The sequence below is a fragment of the Drosophila novamexicana genome, unplaced genomic scaffold, assembly GCF_003285875.2.
Source record: "Drosophila novamexicana strain 15010-1031.04,08,12 unplaced genomic scaffold, DnovRS2.1 tig00001209-arrow-arrow-pilon, whole genome shotgun sequence".
In the NCBI taxonomy this organism is placed as follows: domain Eukaryota; kingdom Metazoa; phylum Arthropoda; class Insecta; order Diptera; family Drosophilidae; genus Drosophila; species Drosophila novamexicana.
This window is the reverse complement of record NW_020824843.1, coordinates 1,189,070-1,211,150: the sequence shown is the minus strand read 5'-3', so window position 1 is coordinate 1,211,150 and position 22,081 is coordinate 1,189,070. Positions and strand designations below refer to the sequence as shown.

Sequence of the window (22,081 nt, the reverse complement as noted above, 5' to 3'; positions counted from 1 at the left end):
TGATATCAGCGATAACAATTATCGCTGAAAAAGAATCAAATTAACAATAAAAAAAATCAAAATTTCCGTAGCACAAAATAATTGTAATAATATCTACTAACATATAAATTTATACTCCCGAAGGTATATGTTATAGTTGTTTAGCAATTTATATTAGTTATTAAAACATAAATACACTACATAAACTTCTCTAGATGTATTTATTAGTTTAATTACGATAGCTATATAGGGGAATAATAATTTATTTCCGTTTGTTTAAGATTTCCCATAACCGGGCAAAAGCACCGCGGGGTTACGTGTTTGAGTTTTCAGTGTTTATGTACATCTATTTACAAAAATCTATTTAACCCTTATTTAATTTTTTATTAATTTAAATCCTAGAGCTCTTTAATTCTAATTCTAATTTGAATTCTAATTCTAATTTGAATACTAATTAATTTGCTTCCAAAAGCCGCCACAGTGGCAATGCAACCACTTGTTGCACCAGGCTTTCAGTGCGGACGTTTTGGCCACTTTGTTGGCGCTGTTAACGAAACCGCAGCGGGCACAGCGTCTAATGGTGCTGGGATTGGCGCCCAGTTGGAGATTACTAACGCCATCCTTGACGCAATTGGCAAAGACAACCTGCTCCATTTCAATGTCCTGCAGTCCGACTGGCTCCACCAACGAGGTGAACGTTAGCTGTCCAGATTTGACAGCCGCATAGCCCTGGGCGCTCAGCAGCGTTGTCGGATTGTATTTGGACGGCTGTGGTATGAGCAGCTGCTTGGACAGCAGACTGCACTCGTCCAGCAGCAGCTCGTCCGGCTCCGCGGCATTTTGTGCCAACCGCGTGAGCAGTCTGAACAGTATGGCCAGCACATCGATGTTGTCCATGGTCTTGGTATAGACAGGCAGGCACTGCGGATTGAGCAGTCCCCATATGCGAATCATGACGAGCAACTCGCGCAGACTGCCAATGGCCACAATGTCGCGACTGATGTCGTAGCTGGCACGCTTGCCGGACAGCTTGCTCTTCATGACCTCCTCGGGCAGGCGATTGAGCATGTTGAGTGCCAGGTCAGTGACCCATTGGATTAGCTGTTGCAGGCTCTGCAGCATCATGGGCTCCACGGTAAAGTCCTTGGGATCTAGATTAAGCAACACCGTGTCCACGTCCGGCACCGATTCGGCCAATTTCATGGCCAAATTATCCGCCGGCCCCTTGTCCTGACAGCCCAAATCCGAGGGACGCAGTAGGCTCTTAAATGTGCTCGAGATGGCGTGCAATATGATCAGATTATCAAATTCCTGCTGCTGCGCACGGCACAGATTGCTTTTCAGCGCCAAAAAGTTGGCATAGTAGAACTGACGCACATATGATGGCTGTCGTGTAAAATTGTCCGTCAGCTTCTCCACCAGCGCCTCTAGGTTGCCCAGATTGAGCAGCAGCACATCGCTAGCGTCCACTCCGGTGACAATGCAGTACTCGAGCAGCAGCAGCAGCAGCTGCATGGTGCTCGCATTTTGCTTCAGCATGGGCGTTTGCATTGCATGCAGCTGGGCGTGGCTGTCGAAGATGAGCAACATCTGGCTGGTGGGCGTAAGGTCGGCGCACACGAATCTCGTCTCCGCATCACGTTCAAACTGCGTGTGATTTAGCTGCTTCAACGTGCCCGGCTCCAGCACCTGTACGCTGTTATCATAGAGTATGGCATACAGCTGCTCACAGTCTGCGGCGATGAGGCGCGAGCTGCAAAGTTGCGAGATTTGTGCATTCAATTGCAGCTTGGCCACCTGCTCCCAGCTCTCGCTTGGCACATAATCAACGGGCTTGCTGTTGTTAGCTGGCGCGGCTGACGACTGCTGGAGCAGCGCGTGCACATTCTGATGGCGTCGCGTCAACGTCCATTGCTCCAGCAAACTGGCGCTATCGGCACAGCCAAAGACCACATATATGACATCCTCGTTGGCCACGCGCGTCCATAGCAGCTGTGTGATGCGTCTGCTCTCCAGTGGCGAAGGCGTGGTGTTCAAAAATATACTGGCCAGAGACTCGGACTTGATGGCAATGCGTTCACCCTCCAACTGCAATGAGACCTGGAAAAAGACAAGATAAAACAGTAATATTCTGAAGACCAAGGATTAAATAGAATATGCCCACCTTAAAGCAGTGCACCAGCTGCTGATGCTGCTGCCAGCCAATGCTGTAGGCTATGTTGAGAGCTCCACTGGCGCTGGGCACAATGCTACTGTGCTCGATGTAGCTGCGCGAGATGCCAATGCTGTGAGTGGCAGGCGTCAGCTCGATTTGTTCGTTATTGACGGCGCTGAGCGGCGGCTCTGGTACAACGCCGCTGTTGCTGTTGGGCGCCAGCTTCTGAAGCTGGGGCAGCGTAAAGGCGGCCAACAGGCCGGAGGAGCTAAGCAGTATGCAACCTTCGGTGGCAACGCCGCCAAAGCCAGTTAACGTGGGTCGCTGTTCGAGTCTCTCAAATTTCTCGGCATAGTAGGTATGATCCTTTTTCTGTGTATTGAAGACAACGCCTTTGCCGTTGTGAAAGAACTTCGCTTGGATGATGTCCTCGCTGGGTATGTTGACATGGTACTGCAGCTGCCAGACGTTTAGCGCCTGCTCCTTAGGCTGCCAGATTTCCACACGGCCACCAATGTAGCCCAGCATCAGCTGCTCACCGCTGGCATTCCACTCCAAAACATTGATCAGCGATTTTGAGGTGCACATCTTATAGTACTGCCAGGGTGTCACAATGTCGCACACATAGACGTGACTGGAGAGGCTCTGGAGTGCGCTGAATGCAATTATGTTGCGCGCGGATACGGCGCATAGCACGACCTTGTGCGGGAATACGCTGCTGTCCTTGCCATTACCAAATTCACGCCGGCTTTCAACTTTGTACAAAATTGTCATTTTGTTTACTTCTGTTTAACTAAAAGCGGTGTAATGCTAGTGATGTGCAAGCAAATAATCGATAAATTATTGTTGTACTTGTGAATGGCGATAAAATTGTCAGCTGGGTATATACCCAGCAGACACAAAAACAGTGACGAAAACTATCGTTAACAAATTGCGCCAAAATCACTCAGCAATCAAAATCAATTAGTAATTTTAAAATAAATTCAAATCAATATACTTTAAATCAGCATTTTCATCTAAACTGATGCATGAATACCCAGTAACCAAAGGCTGCCATCAAATGTGAATATTATGTTATGTACGTATGTTTGTTGATATCGAACAGGCCAGTTTTCAGTTGGTAACTTCCTAAAATATTGTTTTTTTTTGTTGTTACTGTATATTTATAAGATTGTGCGTGAGTTGTACAATCATCAGCTGACGATAACAGACCAGACGCAAACCGGCTTGATATGTATTTGTTTGGTATGAATATCGTTTTCTGTTTTACAGTTTATTGAACTTTGACGCTCGTACATTAACTTTAAGCAATAAATACACAATGATTACGATTTAATTAACCTAAACAAGAGGATCTAAACTAAGTTCACATAGCGCAGTCCCTTCAGCAAACAGCCGCTGAAGCTGTCGCCGTCGATGAACTGAATGCCATCGGCCAGGCAGGACTGCAAGCTGCATGGATACTCGGCGCCATAGGCGCTGCTCTCCCAGCGCAGTTGCAGCACGTAGTGCACCTCGGGCGTCAGCACGCAGGCCTGTTCGCGGCTCCAGCTCAGATGCAAATCACAATTGTATTTTGTTGTCTGATTTTGGATAAGATGCGTCCACACGGGCTCCCCGCCATCTGGATAAAGATCAATGCGCAACGATTCGCGATACTCTTGCGGCACATGGCCAATGTTGCACGTAAGATTTGGCGCCAGGCGACTGTTGAGCACCAAGCCTAGCACTGAAATAAATCGCGAGCACTTCAAGCCCAGCCGCCAAACATGCGACTCGGCGTCCACGGTAAACGGACGGCAGGCCTTGTAGTAGCAGCGTTCGACGAGCGTGGCAGGCGTGGGAGCAGGACAGTCTATTGTATCCGCTGGAGCCGCCGTTACCTGCCAGGTGTTGGTGGCATCACCCAGCCCGGCATCATCGCACTCCCGCTGACTCCATTCGTAGATATACCAGATCAACAGCTTGTGCGGCTCCTTGCATGCGGCTATGATGGACTTGACGCACTCTTTGGACACGTGCACATAGTGCATCTTCAGATAGCTCATGTACTGGTCATTGTTGACGCAGCAGCGCATAAAGAACGACATACACACATCTAGCAAACTGTCCAGACCCATGCACACGCTTAGCTCCAGCGCTGGCAGGACATTGGAGAAGCGCAATTTCTGAGTTATGGCCAGCAGTGCATCCGATATCAGCTGATCCAGCAGATACTTCTCGGCGGCGTAGTACAACTCAATGGCGGCCTCCAGCTGCATGCCCTCGTAGTCAACGCTGCCCGTGTAAATATACTCCAGCAATACTTTAAAGATTGGCGCACTGATATCATGTATCTCTATTTCCGACTCCAGCTCCTGCAGCGGCCCATAAAACATGGCCTCAAAGACCGGGCTGGCAGCACTTAATATCAGCTTGTGTCCCTTCAGCTGCTGCTCGCACACATGGAACACACAGTCCGTGTGTTTCTCGGCCTGCAACAGCTCCGCGTACCGCCGGCCCAGCAAGGTGCCCACGTTGGCCTGTTCCTTGCGATGGGCCACGGCCAATTCGAAAGCAGCGGCGGCGCTCATCTGAAAGCATAAAAAAAGACATGCATACATATATAATAATTGCGTTCTGGAGAAACTAATGACAGTTTGGCTAATAGGAAACCAGTTTCCATACAGCATCAATCATTTAGCAAATTTTTAGAAATTCTCTGAGTTCTGCCTTTCCCCTAGTTTGCATAGCAAATTAGGGGACCCCGAAACGTGCACGCCCTACACACTATACACTTTGTATGCTTACGCTTCCTAACTTTGGGGAAAAAAAAAACAATATAACTTTATTAGAAGTAATTGATATGTTTGATATTTAAGATTCGCACATTTTTCATGTTATCACTAGATAGCCTTTTTTTTTAGAGAGTTTTGCCTCTTTATAGTGTCTAAGTTTTGGTCAAAGATTATATATTAGTTTTCTAATCTATGTTTGTGATAAGAAGCCCCCTACTTAGGCATAAATCAACTTATAGCCTCCTTAAAGAGTCCATGACGTAAGTGCTGGCGAAATAAGATTGAAATTTATTTTGATCGTCGGCTAGGCGTAACACAGTCAATCGCATATATATGCGATACTTTGTTTATCAATAACACACTCAAATATTTATATATCTACGTATACTACTAAATCATGTTCTACCATTCTAATGCCGGCATGTCGCGCCCATTACCCGTGCTTGGCTCGGTGTGTGTGTGACTCTCGTTAATTATATTTCGCGCACGGGTTATAAAAAACCGGTTATAGTGTTTACATAAATGATGCAGCATGGATGTTGGGGACGCTCAAGAAATTAGAAATAATTATTATCAAAGAACTGACACAACCAGTACCTAGTTGGTTCATTGAAAACTAATCCACGTTGTTTATAAAAGAAGTGATAAGGCCAACTCATGTAGAGTATAAGCAAAATATTTAGACAGCATGGCTTCACGGTGGAGGGAGAAAATTTCATACTTCGCACGCAAATTCAATTGAATTGGTTGACACTCAATCTGAGGAGCTGCGATATTTACCTTTTATTATTCTTATAAATTATATTATTGATTTCCGAAAGCTGCTGCGCAAATTATTTATTATTCTCTGGGCATCGATTGGCGATCGGGTAGCGTAATTACTAATGCTTCGAGACAGCCAGAACTTTACATAAGCACGTTTTTGTTGTTTTTTGTTTCGTTGTTCCTTTGCTTGTTCAATTTTTGTTAGCGACCTTTGAAATATATTCCGTTGATAATTTTCAATGGATACTAAAGCACACCTTTTATCTGCGCATAATAATTGGCACTGTGACAAGTTCTTGAGTATTTATATTTTAATTGCTACGTTGAAACTTTTGTTTTTCTTTAGTTCGGCAGAAAAACTGAATTGAAAGCGTCTTTCACTGAGGCTTGTTGAGCTTAAAGTTAATTATTTTGTTCTGGAAAGGAGCTGAACTTGACCGATTTTGCCAGCTGCTCACTGGCGGCTGCACGACGAGCGCAGTTAAAGCTTTGATGGACGCACGTACTGTTCAGCGCGAAGCGCCACCTTCAACTGATCGCTTGGAGAACACAAACGATACCCCTACCTCTGGCTGCTCTCTGGAAGGTGACCATACTCTCTGGTGCTCTGGTTCTCAGTCGCGCTCTTGCGTTAGCCGTAGACTCTGGCTACTGTTACTGTTTGTCACTCAGGTGTCGAGCCTCTCTCTCTCTCTCTCTTTATGAAATGGGGACCATTTAAGCTGACCCATCATTATTCTCTTTTTCTCTCTATTGTAATCTTTAATAAGAATCATGTGCCTGTGCTCATCCAGCATCTAGTTGAGATTACAAATTAAGCGGCGTCATTTTGTGCTGCCAATGATTGGCATTGCCGAGGCGCAACCTTGAACCCTTTAATAGCCTCTTCTGCAGCCAAAGTTATTTCTGTAACTCATACATATATATACTCTACAATAGCTGTGGCTTATTGAAATTTTGAGAATTGTAACAAATGTATTTAAATAGCAAATTGTTTAAAAATTCACAAATATAATGAAAGTCATATAAATATCTTCTACAATAGCTAAATCATATTGAAATTAAAGAAAATATTTACATAACTTTTAACTTTTACCAGACTAATCAGAGAACATTAAGGTTTTAATCTACTATAACTAATATTACTGATTTCAAGTTAATTAATTACAAATTAATTAAGTATATTAAAAATATATTCAATATCAAGTCAAACCGATTGTCATTTTCTAAAGGATCTAACGGAAGTAAGAGCAATGGCGATTCGACTTGACTGCGTGATTTGCTATACCTTATCGCTTGTTCATGCCAGTTGCAGACGCTTTGCCATGGCTTTGACTTTGGCATGTGACTTACAAACTGGTATATGACCGACCGTTGGAGGCTGGTCCCTCAGCTCATACACGTGTGCTCGTCTACTTTTGGCCAAGGTCTATGCCTTACTCTCTTCTTGATTTCCTCTCTTTTGCTACCCGAAACACCTGCCGCGTTTTGCACAAATTGAAGTAGAACATATGTAATTATAATATTTCGTATTAAAAATTAAGTAGTGTACACGAAAATGCGAACTAGAATATACAAATTACAATATACATATCTATATAGTTTAGTTGTTGGTTAACAAAACGAAATAAAGTAATTGTAGGGTGAAATCATATTTATTCTATTTTGTATATCCTTTTCCATATACTATATTTCATGATCCTGTTCAAGTATGTGAACAGAAGATGATTGCCCGCACAAAGCTCCATATAAGGTTCACCCCATTTAATCATGCGAGTAAATTATAATATATTACATGTTAACTCAAATTTAAAGTCTAAACGCAGCAACTAATTTCAAGGATTTGAAGGATGCAGTTACGCAGATTAAAAGGGTAGCAATAGCTTAGGCTTATAAGAAATATTTTTAGCTAAATATGCATTTGTGTGTGTGTGGTATGGCTTGTGCCTGCGCTTAGATAATATCACGTGGTACACTGAGAAAGTGTATGGAATTGGACACATGGTGTGTGATGTCCGTTAGCGTCTCCTTATGCACGCCTCCAAATAATATCAGCTCCCCGTTGCCCGCTATCAGGCTGGACAGTATGAGGCGATCGGGTGCCCCGCTTAAAACACCAAAATTCTTGTACTCCACCCAATCCAGGCCAGGCTCACTGTTCGCATCACGCTGCAGCAAGCTAGAGATGTCGCAAACGAACAGCGACTGGACATTACATCGGACACGCTTCGGAGAGGGGGCTCGCAATGTTTGCGGCTCCACATGGGCGGGTGCACTGCGTCGCGAGTTGCGTATAGCATTCATTTTCTCCTCCATGCGACGTATACGTTCGCTATGATCGCGCGATGCACTGCGTGAACGTCCGGGTAAATTGAATGCGGCCATGCGAAAGGGGTCCTAAAATAGGTAAATTCTTGTGTTAATGGCAAAAAATCATTTATTTAATATGGCTCGCTCACCTCGTAGTGCTCGTCAAAACGCTTGGGCAGCAGCGGCTCGTTGTCACGACAGCGCAGCGCCAGATTGCGTTGTAATCTCTGTGCAGCATCTGCATCGCCATCAGATGCAGCAGGTGCTCCACTTGTCGCTGCAGCAGGCGCGGCTGCAGGCGGTGAATGCAAATCGCTAAGACGTCCAGAGCGCGGCTGGTAGTTGTTGTTGTTATTGTTGACATTGTTGTTATGCATAAATTGCTGCGCCTGTTGCATGTTCTGGTCCAGTATGGCCCGCCTGTTGGCCAAATACTGCTCCTGTGGTGGCAAGGCGGCGGCAGCACCGAAACGTCCATTGTTGCCACGCTGATGCTGTTCAGGCAGCATGGCGCCTGGTCTACGCTCCGGCAGTGGTACTCGCTGCCCGGGCTGCTGCTGTTGTTGTTGGTAGAACGGCGGTGGCGGTGCCGGCACCTGGCCTAGCCCAGCAAAACGTAATGCGTTGCCGCCCACAGCTGGCACACGGCTCTGCTTCATTATCTGAAAGTCAAGGGGCATTTTGGGCGATGGGCCCACCACAACCAAATAGTTATTAACCCTGCAGCCAGGATTGCACCACATGTGGACGGCGCCAAAGTGTTTGTTGCGTACGTTCAGCTGCTTCCAACACCAGGCATCACGCGTCATGTCCAGCAGCCAGGCATCTGTGTAAACCCGATTGGCGCCGCCGCAACCGCCAACGATGAGTAGATGCTGCTTATCGAGTTCCACCTGAATTTGACCGTAACGCGGCGCAGGTCGCGTGTTGCCTACAAAGATTGGCTGCCACCATCGCTGCTCATCCAGATCCAGCACCCAGGTATCATTAGAGTTGACATTGACGTCATCCTTTATCTGATAGCCGCCAAACACAATCATGCTATTCCCATGCACACTGGCCGAATGACCTGCCATGGGCGGTGGGCATGGAAGTGAGTTGCGCGCCAGCCAGCGGTCTTTGGGCAGATCATAGTAGTGTAGCTCATCGAACAGGCACCACGGCTGATACGGTGGATGTAACGAGGGATAACGCCAGCCGCCAAACAGCACTAATTTATCCCGCCAGGCCACCATGGAAGCGCTGCCCTTGGGTGAGGGATATGTACCCGTCGCAAGTGGACGCGACCAGCGCATATGTGTTAAATCGAAGCGCCACAGATCATTAAATGTTGTGTCCGACGAGGAGCCGCCACCAAAGACATACATCGAGTTACCTAGCCGCACTGCCGAGTGTGCAAAGCGTCCTGCTATAATAGGCATGGGCATACCCGTTGGTATGCTCGGGCAGTTTGCTTCCAAAGAGGCCGCCGTCTGTTGTGAGAACACCTCCCAGCGCAGCCGAAAGTCGGCCAGGCCCTTTTCCAGATTTAGTTGTGAGCGGCGCACAAGATCTGGAGTATAAATTATTTGGATTATTATGGCATTATACTCTGCAACGCACTTACTCTTCACAATCAGTTGCCAACGCTTGCAGACCAGGCTGCAGTGCTCCAGATCGCCATAGGGCGGCAAATAGGTGAATATAAACTCGAGTATCTCGTCGGGCAATACATTGAGGCTTACAGCAAGTGGAGGGCATTTGGTGAGGCATGTTGTTGTTGCCGTATTGTCACAGTTATCATTCAGATTTCGATTGCACGTGGCCATTGCGTGGCGTCCTGTCCTTGGCTCCTTTGTTGTCCTTCACCTTAACTGCAGCTAGGAGCGTAACACCCGTGTGCCCGTTGCTCACACCGTGCAGTTCGTTTTTTAATTGGTGCTGACCTTAAATACACAAAGCGTCGCCTACGCACACTCTTAAATAGCTGTAAATGTCCTTTTTAAGCGATTTTCAGCCTAAAAAACTGTAAACAGCAGCAGTTGTTGGTGATGGCAATTACTTAAATAAATATCGCGCAGACGTGACAAGCATATATCGATAACAAACATCTGTTTAATGATGGCGCAAAAAAAAAAATAAATCGATATTTAGGGCTACATATTTTTTAAGTTTTCAAAAAGACGTTTTATTTATTTGTTTTTTTTTTGCCTTATTTTACATTTAAAACCCTTTTGGATGATATAGCGTATATTATTGAAAACTTTAATGGGGCCAGTCAGGAAATAATTTCACTTTTTTAAATCTCGCCAATAGGCAAAAAAGGTAAGATCTAGTAGGCCAGCACATGAAGCCACTTTACCCTTTCAGTGAGAACATTCCATTCACACAAAACACTTCAAAGACATAAAATATATAAAAATATACAAAATATACAATATATATACTATATACATTGTTGCCACCAAGGATACATTTTACATACAATTATTAAAATGTCTTTTCGTTTGATAACAACCATGCAGAAGCCGGTCCCTCACATTTCAATGTCCGATTGGAATTCCAACACGGATCGTCTGCGAAATGTGGCAATTGCACGCCGTGCTGATGCCTTGGCCATGCGTAGTTCATCCCGGCTGCTCAGGAATCAGTCTCACATCGAGTGTGATTGGGCAAACTATGAGTCGAACAACGCGCTGGATGCTCGGTAGGTTGTTGTCAGAGTCCTTATGATTTGCCTGTGACTAACATATTTTGGGTGCCAGAGTTATCGAAGTGAAAACCTGGCGAGATATTATTTCCAAGGTATTTGAATGCTTGGTGCGGGAGATCCATGCGCTGGAGTCGGAGAGGAAGGCTGCGGAACATGAGCTGGAGTGGCAGGCAGGCCCCTTATCGCTTTTAAGAGAGATGCATTTTGTGCGCGATGATCGAGTTACTTCGGAGTTGACCTACGATCGGGCCGGCCAGGAGTTATTGAATGAACTCTATTTGCTAGAGAACAATGCGCGGTTGCTGTCAGATCGCATCCAGAATGCATGGGAGAAGTTGTCGCGTCTGGAAGTAGTGCGCTTTAAGGTTGAAAGCGAGCTGCGAAACAAATCAGAAACTGTAAACATAGACACAACACAACGGGCTCTAGATTGTAATTCGGATTCCATATCCTTTACGGTGGATCCGACGCTTGCGCCCAAAAAGTAAGCTTCTTTAAGCAAACGACAACGGATCAAATTAATTAATGTTGATTACAGCTTCCGCTCGTACGAGAATTGGCTGACGTGGACTCACAATTTGAAGCAGATGGCTGAGAACGAAACGGCCGACACAGCTGGCATACGGGAATCACTATTTGTGTGCCGTGAAAAGGCCCGTAGCATGCTGCTAGCCCAACAGGAGCGCACCAATCATTATTTGCGCCTTCGAATTTTTCAAACCCAGCAGGCGTACAACGAGCTGGAGTGGCAGCGCCTTAGGATGATGGACGACTTAAAGGCATCTAATTGTGAGATACAAGATATGGAGGATGCGCTGAATGACAAGACAAATAGGATAAAGTTGGCTGAGACTCGCCTTGAGAATCGCAAATATCGTTGCTCCACTGAACTGTGTCTGGACGAAGTGTACGAAGTTCTATGCTTAGAGGTTCAAAAGCTGCGCGAAATCCAGCGTTGTCTTATGGAGAAGCTCAACGAATCTAGGGCCAATTTCAATCTTTTATCGAATCATGCTAATAAGATCGAGGACGATCTGGCCAAAAAACAGCACGCAATAATTACTGACAAAAAAACTGTCGAGTTGCGGCAGCGTTTTTGGGATGATGACGCTGGAATACAGACGCACAATCCATGTCCTCAGACTGATCGAAATATAGAACTCACCCACTCAGAGAATATTACTGCAAAAAAATGAAAGAGTGTATGGTACCATTTTTTATTCCTATTGTTTCAATAAAGTGCCAACAATAAATGTTGGAAATTAAATATTTTTATATATAATTTCATGCTGACCATTAAGCGAACCATCTTTTTTAAAATGGTTTGCTTTACTTCCGAAACAATTTACGTTTGTCGCTTTTGGATATATAGCTCAATTCTATGTGAAACAAGTAAGAGGTTCTAGTCGGGAGCTCCCGACTATGGGATACCCTGAACCCTCTTCTTCCAACATCAAATGCATATATATATTCTATTTTAGAAGCTATATGTCAAGTTTGGTGACTAGATCTTATTATTTACCAAAATTGCCCAAAAAACAAGATATCGATATCGATTTTTATCGATTGCTTGGAAGCTGAGTAAGTTATCGATTATCGGAAACAAACTCGATCTGCGCGGGAGCTAGGAGCACCTACATCTAAAATTTCTAAAAGTCTCTAGTCCTTATAGGTTCTGAGATCCTTGCGTTCATACATACGGACGGACGGACGGACGGACGGACGGACGGACGGACAGACAGACGGACATGGCTAGATCGGCTATTTATGCTGATCAAGAATATATATACTTTATGGGGTCGGAGATGCTTCCTTCTGCCTGTTACATACATTTGGCTTTCGCACAAATACAATATACCCTTATACCCATTTTTAACGAGTTCAGGGTATAAATATGTGCCGCTTGAAATATTTTAAGCTTGATAAAAGTTTCATCGAACCTTAATCAAGCTTGATAACTTTCTTGTTGGGATTTTCATCCCTGATATTGTTTGCTCTTTTATTATCAAAATATTCCTAAAGTTCAAAGAATTCAGCCCCAATCGACTGCTTCATTAAGTCAATGCCTAGCAACAGCTTTTAATGGTAACGTTGCTATTAACAATGGTCTAAAGGACACACATTGCCGATCTAGTAGCCATTGCATAAGTATATATACAACGTTCCAACAAACCGAATCGAAAATATATTCATTCCCTTCGTGCCCTTCACAGAGTACACAAACATAAAAGATTAAAGATTTTACATAATATATTATTATACGAAAAGATTACATATTGAATTAAGAATGGCTTTCAATTCGGTGGTTACTATGGAAAAACCCTTGCAGCACATCTCACTTTCCGACTGGAATGAGCGAGTGGGGCGTCTGCGAAATGTGGCGACTGCCCGACTCGCTGATACCTTTGCCATGCGTAACTCATCCCGAGTGCTCCGCGATGAGACGCGCATCGAGGATAGCTGGGCTAACTACGAGTCGAATGTGGCATTGGCGGATCGGTAAGTTCCTTTATTACGTAAGAAATCGTATGTGTTTGATACTTGCATATTTGCAGAATTCTGGAGCTTACTAGCTGGCGCGAAATCATATCGAAGACCTATGAACGCATACAGAACGAAGTTCACGCATTAGAGCAAGAGAAAATTTTGACGGAACGCGAACTGGATGCACTCTCGGGACCCATAATGGTGATAAGCGAGATGCTCAACATGCGCGATAGCCGCTTGGGCTCTGAGATAACATACGATGAGCCAGACAACGAGATAAAGAAGGAACTTTACGTGTTGGAGAACAATCAGCGATTGTTGACGGATCGTTGCCGGAAGGCATGGGAAAAGCTGACACGTCTTGAGGATGTACGTGTCAAAATAGCCATGGAGATTGAGAACAAAATAGAGGCAGTGGATCTGGAAAGGAAACAGCGCGAACTAGATCGCAATTCCACAAGAATATCGTCCAAGACGGATTCCATGCGTTATCCCACAGAGTAAGTGATAAAGTAAAGTGAATGATGTCTTCGATTTTGTGGATGTAATTGCGCAAGTTTAACGCGTTTTAGTTGACTTGATGCAGGCATTTACTTTTGTACTTAATCTTGCCTGGCTCCCAAATTAAAAGGCAATTACAAATTTAAACTCTTGCTTGCAGATGTTGCACATACGAGGGCTGGCTGGAACATACGAAGAACATCAAGTTTCTGGCCGAGAACGAAATGGCCGACACGGTCGCGCTGCGAGAATCCTTATTTGTGAGCCGTGAGAAGGCCCGTAGCATTCGACAAGCTCAACAGGAGCGCACCGAGTACGTCATACGGAAACGCATTTTTGAAACTCAGCGAGCACGCAACGAGCTGAAATTTCAAATGGACAAGATGAATGATGAATTGAAGAATGCTGCGATTGATATTCAGGCGTTGGAGGATTCGTTGTGTGATAAGACAAATAGTTTAAAGTTGGCTGAGACGCGCCTAGAAAATCGGGCACAGCGCCGGAATATGGAGCTCTGCCTGGATCATGTACACGATGTGCTCTGCTTCGAGGTAAAGAAGCAACGTGAAATTCACCGTTGTCTCAAGGAGAAAATCGAAGAGTCCAGGAAAAACTACAATTTACTTGAGGAACATGCCCTAAAGATCGCTACGGATCTGGAAAAGAAGGAGCACGCACTGATGACTGACAAACGAGCGTTACAAATACGGCAGGCCTTTAAGGAAAGCGAAACTGGACCGAAAGTCTTTAATCCGAGTACTGGTACCGATCGCAATATTTTACTCACTAACACGCAGGATTTGATTCCCAAGTCTTAGAGCTGGGTTATAATATTTGTACATTCGATGAATTTGTAATCGATCAGGGCAACAAGCCTAGAAATGAATTGAATACAAGGCTACATTTAACTTCTAATTTAGACCTTAAGGTAATACGATGTCACAAGGAACTTTCGAATTGTTCTATAGATCAACAGCGATTATCCTCAATCGAAGGAACTGAAATTGGACAACAGTCCTCAAAGGTTTACTCAAGCGATCTTTGATAATCTACTTCATGAAATCATTTAACTGTTGACTGAGTATTCTTAATAAATGCTACCCAAACTAAATAATATTATGCCTATTATAACTTGTCCGATTTAATATATTAAGAGAAATAAGATTAAAAGCATATATCAAATTGTACTGAAATTATTTCTGTTTCTAATGACAAGTTCGGCAAGCGGACTTATGAAGTTGTTTTTCATACCAACTAAGACCAATATTTTTCCCCACTTGCAGGTCGAATTTTCAATAGCCCCGTCACTGCCTGGCAACAAGCTTGAAGGCAACACCTTGGTAATCTAGTAGCCATCGCATAAACAAAATTGACATGACATGAAAATTGAAAAATTCCATCAGTTTCTGTTGTGTTTTCGTTGTGAACACAAATACCGTGAAAAAGAGCAAAAATATTGTTTTTCTATAAAATAAAAATTGATTTCAAAAGGAATACACACATCGCATTAAAATGGCTTTTCATTCGGTGGTAATTATGGAAAAACCACTGCAGCATATTTCTCTGGCTGACTGGAATGCACGAGTTGCTCGTCTGCGAAATGTGGCCGATTCCCGTCGTGCTGACGCCTTCGCCTTGCGTCATTCCTCCCGTACGCTTCGGAATGAGACGCGCATCGAGGGTGACTGGGCGAACTATGAAACGAATGAGGCGTTGACTGATCGGTGAGTTGAGTGAATCCTTATAGACACTGCCACTGACTTTTGTGTGTGATAGTATTGCACAGCTGAATAGCTGGCGTGAGGTTATCTCCAAGACCTTTGAGCGCATTGAACTCGAAATTAAATCGCTGCAAGAGGAAAAGGCTTTGACCGAGCGTGAGCTGGACGCACTGACTGCGCCCATATCTGTAATGAGCGAGGTGCTCACCATGCGTGATAGCCGCGTCGGCTCCGAGATGACATATGATGAGCCGGACAAGGAGATCAAGAACGAACTATACGTTTTGGAGAACAATCAGCGATTGTTAGCGGACCGTTGTCAGAAGGCATGGGAGAAGTTGACACGCTTGGAGGAGGTGCGTTACAAAATTGGCATGGAGATTGAGAACAAAATAGAGGCAGTGGATCTTGACAATGTGCAACTTGCGTTAGACCGTAATTCAGCCACATTGTCCTATAAGCCGGATCCCTTGCGTAATCCCAAGAAGTAAGACCATGATATCGGATTTTGCCTTCTGGGTTAACTTTGAATTCTGAATGTTTGCAGCTGTTGCTCCTATGAAGCCTGGCTGGGCCATGTGAAGAACATGAAACAGCTGGCCGAAAATGAGTTGGCTGATACATCAGCTATACGTGAGGCGCTCTTCGTGTGCCGTGAGAAGGCCCGTAACATGTTGCAGGCGCAACAGGAACGTGCGGAGCACTCCATACGTAAGCGCATCTTTGAGACTCAGCGGGCGCGTAACGAGCTGGAGTGGCAGCAGCTCAAGATGAAGGAAGAAATGGAGAGTGCTGTGTGCGAGATTAAGACGCTGGAGGATGCGCTGCGTGATAAATCGGATTCATTGAAGCTGGCTGAGACGCGTCTGGACAATCGGGCACAGCGTAGTGGCATGGAGCTGTGCCTCGATCATGCACATGATCTGCTCTGCACGGAGGTTGAGAAGTTACGCGAAATACGTCGTTTGCTCAAGGCTAAAATCGATGACGCCAAGGCCAATTTCAATTTGCTATCGGATCATGCCCAGAAGATCGATGTGGATCTAGAAAACAAGCAACACTCGTTGATGACAGACATTCGTGCACTGGACTTGCGTCTGCGTCTTAAGGGCGGCGAGTATGGACTGAAAGTGACGAATCCAAGTGCCCAGACTGATCGCAATATTGTACTCACCCGCATGGAGCAGGAGATACCCAAGTCCTGAAACTGCTAATATTTTCGATGTATTCCCATGTCTTGTCTAAATTCTTGTGCTGAAATCGGTTTTTTTTTATTTGGTTTCTTCGGGATTCGCTTGCAGCGAAAAGTTAAAATTCAGCTCGCCTAGCAGCGGTCTGAACGTTGTACTCCAGTTTAGGTGGGTTTGGTCATCCGTTTGGCTGGTGAAGTGCACGCCCTGACGCACAAACATATCCCACTTGACGAATTGACCGGGCACAACAGGTTCAAGAGGTCCACTGCTGACAATTGATTTGGAGCTGTTGTTCGGTGCCAGCTGCCAGTCCACCCACAACGCAATGCCATTGCAGTTTCCCTTGCTGGTAATAGTATGGCACAGAGATTAGGGCATAGACTCTTTTGTATCAGCTTATTAGGGCAACTCACGTTGTTAGCTCCAAACAGCCCTGGTTATGCTGTTCCACGCCAAAGTTGGCAAAGTTGACGTTGAGTAGCAGCTGCGGCTCTGCAAGAGCACGGCAAGGGTATTCCCAGAGCGGTTGCGCCTCCACCTGGGACAGGGCCTGTTTCGCTGATCGCTGAAATGGATACATCATTTTATTTGTTACTGAGATGACTAGTCAAATATATTAAACTATTGCTTACCTGCACCATTTCGTCGAAGAGCGTCAGATCAAAACCTTCGCAGCTAATAATGGGCGTGCGTATCTTATGCAGATCCAGAAACTGCACGGGCAGCGCATATATGCGAGCCGCACAAGGCGAGATTTCAACAGACTCGGACAGCTTCTGCTGTTGCTGCAGCTGCAACAGCAATGTGCCAAAGTAAAAGTTATCCCACGGCAGGATAGCATTCAGAAAATATGGTTCGGCGAATATGTGTGTTATGGTGTTTAGTTCCTCAGGCTCCAGCTGTTGCAGGCTCTCCACAAATCTGACGTTCTTCAATTTATTGTGCTTGGCAACTGACTCGAGCAGGCGGCGCGAGAATCGATGGGGTTCTAGGCAACGTACACTGCAGGCACCCAAAGCAGAGCTGGCAAGTCCGAGCAGGCAGCCATCGCCCATGACCAGTACGTGTGCAGGTTTTGCCTGCTGCACCGCCTGCTCCAGGTAGGCCAGGTAGCGCTTGTTTCTAGTGCCCTGATTAAGCTGGCCGATGCGATTGCGAGTGTAGGTCATATGCAGGTCACAGCTGCAGCTATGACGCCGCGCCGGCTGCTCGGGCTGTTCCTTGTGTGCGTCAAACCACAGCGAGTACTCGTCATGGTAACATCTTAGCCAGAACTGTTCGCCAGCCTGCTGCAGCTGCAGCGGTTTGGGTATGTAGTATATGGCCTGCATCCAGTGATCTCGCCAGGGCACAATATTGGGCAGCGGCCGGTCTGCATCTTTACAATTTTTCTGCAGTTGCTGCAGCTCCGGATGGGCCCAATAGGGTGCACAGCTAAGCAGCTGCTCGCCGGCATCGTCCAGCTCGATTTGCCACCAGTAGAAGATTAGCTCAACGCTGCCCGGCTTGCTTAGCTGAAGTCGTAGCACATGCTCCCGCTGTTGTTCGCGCGGCTGCTTGCGCTGAAAGTCAAACTGAAAGATCTGTGCGGGCTCAGTAAGAGTGTGAAATGAATTGGGTGGGAGCTGGGAGAGCTGCACATCGTGCAGAGCGGCCTCGCCGCGGCACTCCAGTAATTGCGTTGGTGGGCGCAGCAAAATGTCGCCATCTAGATTGGGCAGAACTTTTAAACTGTTCCATTGCGCCGCCAGCGGCGATTGAGCCACCTGAGCATAGCAGGTGGCACGTGCGGGTATGCACAGGGCATCCTCGGTGAGGAGTTCCTGGTGCGCATGATTGTAAATGCCAATTGCACCCTCGCCAATCAATTCAGTGTCCAGCAGCTCGGCCACCAGCAAATTGGCTCTGTGCGGCATATCGATGCCCATTTGAATGTCCGTCGAGCGTTTGCGTATGAGCCTCACCTGTGCGGCATCATTCGCAGTCAGAATGCGTGCCGCACAGTTCGCCATCGGCATGAAGGCCTCACAGGCTGTCACGGTATCGGCGCCAGCCCGCAGCGCCATCATGGCTAATATGCCAGTGCCGGTGCCAATGTCCAGCACATGGACTTGTTTACCCGCCTTGCGCATGGCTGCGATTGTCTTTCGCAATGCCGCATAGTACTTCTGGTTGCGTTCCCAGTCGTGCAGCATGTCACCAAAGCCAGCATTTGCCACCTCCTGATGGTAGTCGTAGTCATCGCCACGCTCTTGCCATGTGTTTTGGCCTGTCATCGGGTTGATTACTTGTGAAAAGCTGGCCATTAATCGTGTGTGCTGCAATGTCAGACGAAGAATTTTCTGCATCGAAAAAGAATGTTTCATCTATACTATATTTGCATATATGTATATGTTTAAAAATATTGTTTTGAAAATAAACACACACGGTTTAGCTGCGTACAATCCCGCCACAGGTCACATTTCCATCTAAAACAGTTTGCTATAACAACAAAAATGTTAAGGTTAACATGTTCTGTTACGCTTAACATATATCGATATATCGATATGTGAGGAGAATGCCAAGCTGATTGTACGACAAGAAACCGTTAAATTTTGTAAAATGTTAAATGTGCAATTATTCTTTTGTCAAAAATCATAAGTCGTCTATAAATAAAACACATAATCTTCAACATTTAAATTTATTTTATTACAACGATTCAAAAGGGTACATCTGAAAATTGAGTACTTTAAAATTGTTTATCAAGTCTTCGTCGAACACCCGATATAAGCCTTACACGCTGCTCTGAGCTAAGATATTTCATGGGCGTCTGTGGTTCACGGCCGTAGCTCATATCCTTGCCTATACATTTCCAGCTTGACATCCTTGGAACAGTATAGTATTTACTGCTACAATTGGCTATGGTCACAGAAGTTGGTGTTTTATTGCTCAACCCAATATTGTAAGCTGGCCAAAGATCAATCAGATAGTCCAGAACAGTAAGCCCCAGAATAAGCACTATAATATAGCCTACATCGATCTGCATAAATGACAGTGGGCTTTCCATTGGATGAGAAATGTTGACGGTTCGGATTTCCAAGAACGAATGATGTTAATAGGCAAAGGCGTTCCCTTTTATACACATTTCAGGCAAAATAGTTTACTTAACACTATTTGTGAGATAAAGGGTGTTCCAGGTGGCTGCGTTACCTGTTAAAGGGATCAACAAGTGTTAAAATGCTCATAAAATATTAATTTGTTTGTATTGGACAAATTAACAACAAGTACTGAACATATTATATATATAAATCTACTTATAATCAACGGGGACTTTACTGAGCAAAGAAATAAGTATGCTGATAAGCTTCAATTTTTGTTAAAATAAGCTCGCTTTTAGCACATTTTCGTCAGTTTTGAGAGATTCATTAATCAATCGTTATTGCTAAAATGCTGCTCAAAATTATTTGCATAATATTTGTAGTACACGTATCAGTGTATAGGTGTGAAGAGAATAATGTACACAATCTTGGAAAACAGGGCAACTTAACAATTAAGTATGGACATACGGCGGAAATACATTTTCAAATTATAGACCCTAGCAGCAAGTTGCTGCACTCAAAGATCGACGCATTGCAGTAAGTATTCCAGGTTGATATTTTATGTAATATCCACAAAATAGTACATATTTTTAGACTAGAACAGTCGAAACTATTCGCTGAACTTACGGCGAAAATTGACAAATTGGTGTTAGGCAATTTGCAGCCACCTCAGTTCCCGGGGAGTTGTGCGGAGGCAACAGCACTGAGTCGGCGTAGTGGTGTTTATGAGATTGTAATACCAGCCTATAGTGTGCATCCGTTTTTAGTCAGTTGTAATGAGGATATACAGAATGGCGGCTGGACTGTCATTCTGCGGCGTGAGGATGGAAGTGTTAATTTCTTTCGCCATTGGAATGACTATAAACATGGCTTTGGAAACGTCAATGGCGAGTTCTTTATAGGTTTGGATAAACTGTATGCTCTGACCAAAGACCTAAACCAAGAACTGCTCATAGCCATGGAAGATTTTTCTGGCAGAAAGAAGTTTGCAAAATATGAACGATTTGCGATCGGAAGTGAAACAGATTTCTATGCTTTGAATACATTAGGCGAATACTCCGGAGATGCTGGAGATTCCTTACGAGGACATCTAGGAATCAAATTTTCAGCACGCGATAAAGATAACGATAAAAATAACGGCAACTGTGCTGAAATGTATACAGGCGGCTGGTGGTACAAAGAATGTCACCAAAGGTTGGTATTTCCTTGATACCCAAAAATTAGCATACATATTAATATTTTTTCAGTAATCTAATGGGAAAATATAATGATACCACATATGGAAAAGGCATAAATTGGTATCTACTTACGGGCCATAATGCCTCATTGAAAAATGTGCAAATGATGATAAGACATATAAGATGAGCCACAATGAGAATTGCGAGACCAGTTTTTAATATAAAATTTATATAGTATTCAGCTTAAATAAATATTATATAATTTCTAAAAATATTTTATGTATTACACATGTGTGTGCATTTTGGGAGGATGATAACGGCATATTTTTTCAATAAACATCAGGGAATTGTGACTATATTTTCCTTATCAGCACTTGTTTGGTAAAGCTATAGCCATATTTAAATTCATTTGCTCACCACTCAGTTTTTTAATTCATGTGCGATCTGTGCTGATTTTAAATACATATCGGTGTTCAGCGGATTTGAGTCGTCGGAGTGGCGTTTATCAGATTCTCGTACCTTGCTATAGCTTGCATCCGTTTATAAGTAGTTAGATGCGATGAGGACACAGGGCGGAGCATGGACACTGGTCTTGAGGCGTGAGGATGGCAGTTTTGGAAGGACTATTAAAAAAGGATTTGGCAATGCTACTGGCGATTTTTTTATAGGGCTCGAAAAACTGCATTTCATGACGAAAGTGGTGGTACAGGAATTAATCATAACCATGAAGGACTTCAAGGGACAACACAGGTTTGCTAAGTATGATTGGTTTGCTATAGAGAACGAAAAGGAAGCCTATAAAATGAAAACATTAGGCAAATACTCCGGAGATGCTACCGACTGTTTGAGAGAACATGCGGGGCAAAAGTTTTCGTCACGAGATCGTGATAACGATCACCATGCAGAAAACTGTGCTGAAAAGTTCACAGGTGGCTGGCTGGTGGTACAAGATGAGTTATCATTTCTATATATTTAGAAAAGTCTTTGTCCTGAGTGACGGACGCTCAGCAGTAAGACCTTTGACTAGGCAAGGCTGGAATTTACCAGCTATTTAAATGTATACAAATATAAGCTACAACCGAACTAATTTAAAATACAAATATATAGATTGACTATGCAGCACACAGCGTCATTAAAACGTGTGCAACTGATGGTAAGGCCGAGCAGGTATTAGGCTACTCTATCTCTTTTTAGTCTCTTTTAATATAAAAGCGAAAAGTGAACAATAAATTTGTGAATACAAAAT

At 44.5% G+C, this 22,081-nt stretch overlaps 8 protein-coding genes and 1 long non-coding RNA gene across 11 annotated transcripts; 5 read left to right on the top strand and 4 right to left on the bottom strand.

The window, feature by feature from the left end:
• Nucleotides 1-226: 226 nt before the first annotated feature.
• Nucleotides 227-3,079, bottom strand: LOC115766529 (mediator of RNA polymerase II transcription subunit 16). The gene is made up of 2 exons (XM_030710495.1): nt 2,144-3,079; nt 227-2,079 (listed from the first exon to the last, which is right to left on the bottom strand). Exons 1-2 carry the CDS (start codon nt 2,906-2,908, stop codon nt 430-432), a joined length of 2,415 nt encoding a protein of 804 aa, XP_030566355.1. The 5' UTR covers nt 2,909-3,079; the 3' UTR covers nt 227-429.
• A 68-nt stretch (nt 3,080-3,147) lies between these two features.
• On the top strand, nt 3,148-3,526 carry LOC115766531. Its single transcript, XR_004018219.1, has 2 exons — nt 3,148-3,212; nt 3,305-3,526. It is a non-coding gene; the product is annotated as an uncharacterized LOC115766531 (long non-coding RNA).
• Nucleotides 3,480-6,205, bottom strand: LOC115766530. The gene is made up of 2 exons (XM_030710496.1): nt 5,692-6,205; nt 3,480-4,707 (listed from the first exon to the last, which is right to left on the bottom strand). Exon 2 carries the CDS (start codon nt 4,705-4,707, stop codon nt 3,490-3,492), a length of 1,218 nt encoding a protein of 405 aa, XP_030566356.1. The 5' UTR covers nt 5,692-6,205; the 3' UTR covers nt 3,480-3,489.
• Nucleotides 6,206-7,425: 1,220 nt separating this feature from the next.
• Nucleotides 7,426-10,029, bottom strand: LOC115766587 (F-box only protein 42). Its single transcript, XM_030710573.1, has 3 exons — nt 9,593-10,029; nt 8,136-9,538; nt 7,426-8,073 (listed from the first exon to the last, which is right to left on the bottom strand). Exons 1-3 carry the CDS (start codon nt 9,792-9,794, stop codon nt 7,630-7,632), a joined length of 2,049 nt encoding a protein of 682 aa, XP_030566433.1. The 5' UTR covers nt 9,795-10,029; the 3' UTR covers nt 7,426-7,629.
• Nucleotides 10,030-10,403: 374 nt separating this feature from the next.
• LOC115766607 (tektin-2-like) lies at nt 10,404-11,929 on the top strand. The gene is made up of 3 exons (XM_030710594.1): nt 10,404-10,672; nt 10,731-11,162; nt 11,217-11,929. The coding sequence occupies exons 1-3, from the start codon at nt 10,461-10,463 to the stop codon at nt 11,872-11,874; spliced, it is 1,302 nt and encodes a 433-aa protein (XP_030566454.1). The 5' UTR covers nt 10,404-10,460; the 3' UTR covers nt 11,875-11,929.
• A 966-nt stretch (nt 11,930-12,895) lies between these two features.
• Nucleotides 12,896-14,783, top strand: LOC115766602 (tektin-B1-like). Its single transcript, XM_030710587.1, has 3 exons — nt 12,896-13,177; nt 13,234-13,665; nt 13,827-14,783. The coding sequence occupies exons 1-3, from the start codon at nt 12,966-12,968 to the stop codon at nt 14,482-14,484; spliced, it is 1,302 nt and encodes a 433-aa protein (XP_030566447.1). The 5' UTR covers nt 12,896-12,965; the 3' UTR covers nt 14,485-14,783.
• A 300-nt stretch (nt 14,784-15,083) lies between these two features.
• On the top strand, nt 15,084-16,611 carry LOC115766544 (tektin-B1). Its single transcript, XM_030710517.1, has 3 exons — nt 15,084-15,390; nt 15,443-15,874; nt 15,935-16,611. The coding sequence occupies exons 1-3, from the start codon at nt 15,179-15,181 to the stop codon at nt 16,590-16,592; spliced, it is 1,302 nt and encodes a 433-aa protein (XP_030566377.1). The 5' UTR covers nt 15,084-15,178; the 3' UTR covers nt 16,593-16,611.
• Nucleotides 16,612-16,639: 28 nt separating this feature from the next.
• On the bottom strand, nt 16,640-19,114 carry LOC115766543 (protein arginine N-methyltransferase 7). 3 transcript variants are annotated; one of them, XM_030710515.1, is made up of 4 exons: nt 19,008-19,114; nt 17,213-18,922; nt 16,994-17,145; nt 16,640-16,926 (listed from the first exon to the last, which is right to left on the bottom strand). In XM_030710515.1, the coding sequence occupies exons 2-4, from the start codon at nt 18,884-18,886 to the stop codon at nt 16,659-16,661; spliced, it is 2,094 nt and encodes a 697-aa protein (XP_030566375.1). In that variant the 5' UTR covers nt 18,887-18,922; nt 19,008-19,114; the 3' UTR covers nt 16,640-16,658. The 3 variants fall into 3 exon arrangements, with proteins under 3 accessions (XP_030566375.1, XP_030566376.1, XP_030566374.1); XM_030710516.1 differs by having other exon boundaries at nt 17,213-18,898; nt 19,008-19,031; XM_030710514.1 differs by lacking the exon at nt 19,008-19,114 and having other exon boundaries at nt 17,213-18,981.
• A 2,280-nt stretch (nt 19,115-21,394) lies between these two features.
• Nucleotides 21,395-21,811, top strand: LOC115766526 (ficolin-1-like). The gene has a single exon (XM_030710493.1). The coding sequence runs from the start codon at nt 21,395-21,397 to the stop codon at nt 21,809-21,811; it is 417 nt and encodes a 138-aa protein (XP_030566353.1).
• The last annotated feature ends 270 nt before the right edge of the window (nt 21,812-22,081 follow it).

Coding starts and splice junctions, on each gene's coding strand:
- LOC115766529 (XM_030710495.1), bottom strand. CDS start 2,908: ATGACAATTTTGTACAAAGTTGAAAGCCGGCGTGAATTTGGTAATGGC. Junction 2,080..2,143: donor AGCTGGTGCACTGCTTTAAG/GTGGGCATATTC, acceptor GTCTTTTTCCAG/GTCTCATTGCAGTTGGAGGG.
- LOC115766530 (XM_030710496.1), bottom strand. CDS start 4,707: ATGAGCGCCGCCGCTGCTTTCGAATTGGCCGTGGCCCATCGCAAGGAA.
- LOC115766587 (XM_030710573.1), bottom strand. CDS start 9,794: ATGGCCACGTGCAATCGAAATCTGAATGATAACTGTGACAATACGGCA. Junction 9,539..9,592: donor TTGGCAACTGATTGTGAAGA/GTAAGTGCGTTG, acceptor TTTATACTCCAG/ATCTTGTGCGCCGCTCACAA. Junction 8,074..8,135: donor GTTTTGACGAGCACTACGAG/GTGAGCGAGCCA, acceptor TACCTATTTTAG/GACCCCTTTCGCATGGCCGC.
- LOC115766607 (XM_030710594.1), top strand. CDS start 10,461: ATGTCTTTTCGTTTGATAACAACCATGCAGAAGCCGGTCCCTCACATT. Junction 10,673..10,730: donor AACAACGCGCTGGATGCTCG/GTAGGTTGTTGT, acceptor TTTGGGTGCCAG/AGTTATCGAAGTGAAAACCT. Junction 11,163..11,216: donor CCGACGCTTGCGCCCAAAAA/GTAAGCTTCTTT, acceptor TGTTGATTACAG/CTTCCGCTCGTACGAGAATT.
- LOC115766602 (XM_030710587.1), top strand. CDS start 12,966: ATGGCTTTCAATTCGGTGGTTACTATGGAAAAACCCTTGCAGCACATC. Junction 13,178..13,233: donor AATGTGGCATTGGCGGATCG/GTAAGTTCCTTT, acceptor GCATATTTGCAG/AATTCTGGAGCTTACTAGCT. Junction 13,666..13,826: donor TCCATGCGTTATCCCACAGA/GTAAGTGATAAA, acceptor TCTTGCTTGCAG/ATGTTGCACATACGAGGGCT.
- LOC115766544 (XM_030710517.1), top strand. CDS start 15,179: ATGGCTTTTCATTCGGTGGTAATTATGGAAAAACCACTGCAGCATATT. Junction 15,391..15,442: donor AATGAGGCGTTGACTGATCG/GTGAGTTGAGTG, acceptor TGTGTGTGATAG/TATTGCACAGCTGAATAGCT. Junction 15,875..15,934: donor CCCTTGCGTAATCCCAAGAA/GTAAGACCATGA, acceptor GAATGTTTGCAG/CTGTTGCTCCTATGAAGCCT.
- LOC115766543 (XM_030710514.1), bottom strand. CDS start 18,946: ATGAAACATTCTTTTTCGATGCAGAAAATTCTTCGTCTGACATTGCAG. Junction 17,146..17,212: donor TCTTCGACGAAATGGTGCAG/GTAAGCAATAGT, acceptor TATCCATTTCAG/CGATCAGCGAAACAGGCCCT. Junction 16,927..16,993: donor GGCTGTTTGGAGCTAACAAC/GTGAGTTGCCCT, acceptor TACTATTACCAG/CAAGGGAAACTGCAATGGCA.
- LOC115766526 (XM_030710493.1), top strand. CDS start 21,395: ATGAGGACACAGGGCGGAGCATGGACACTGGTCTTGAGGCGTGAGGAT.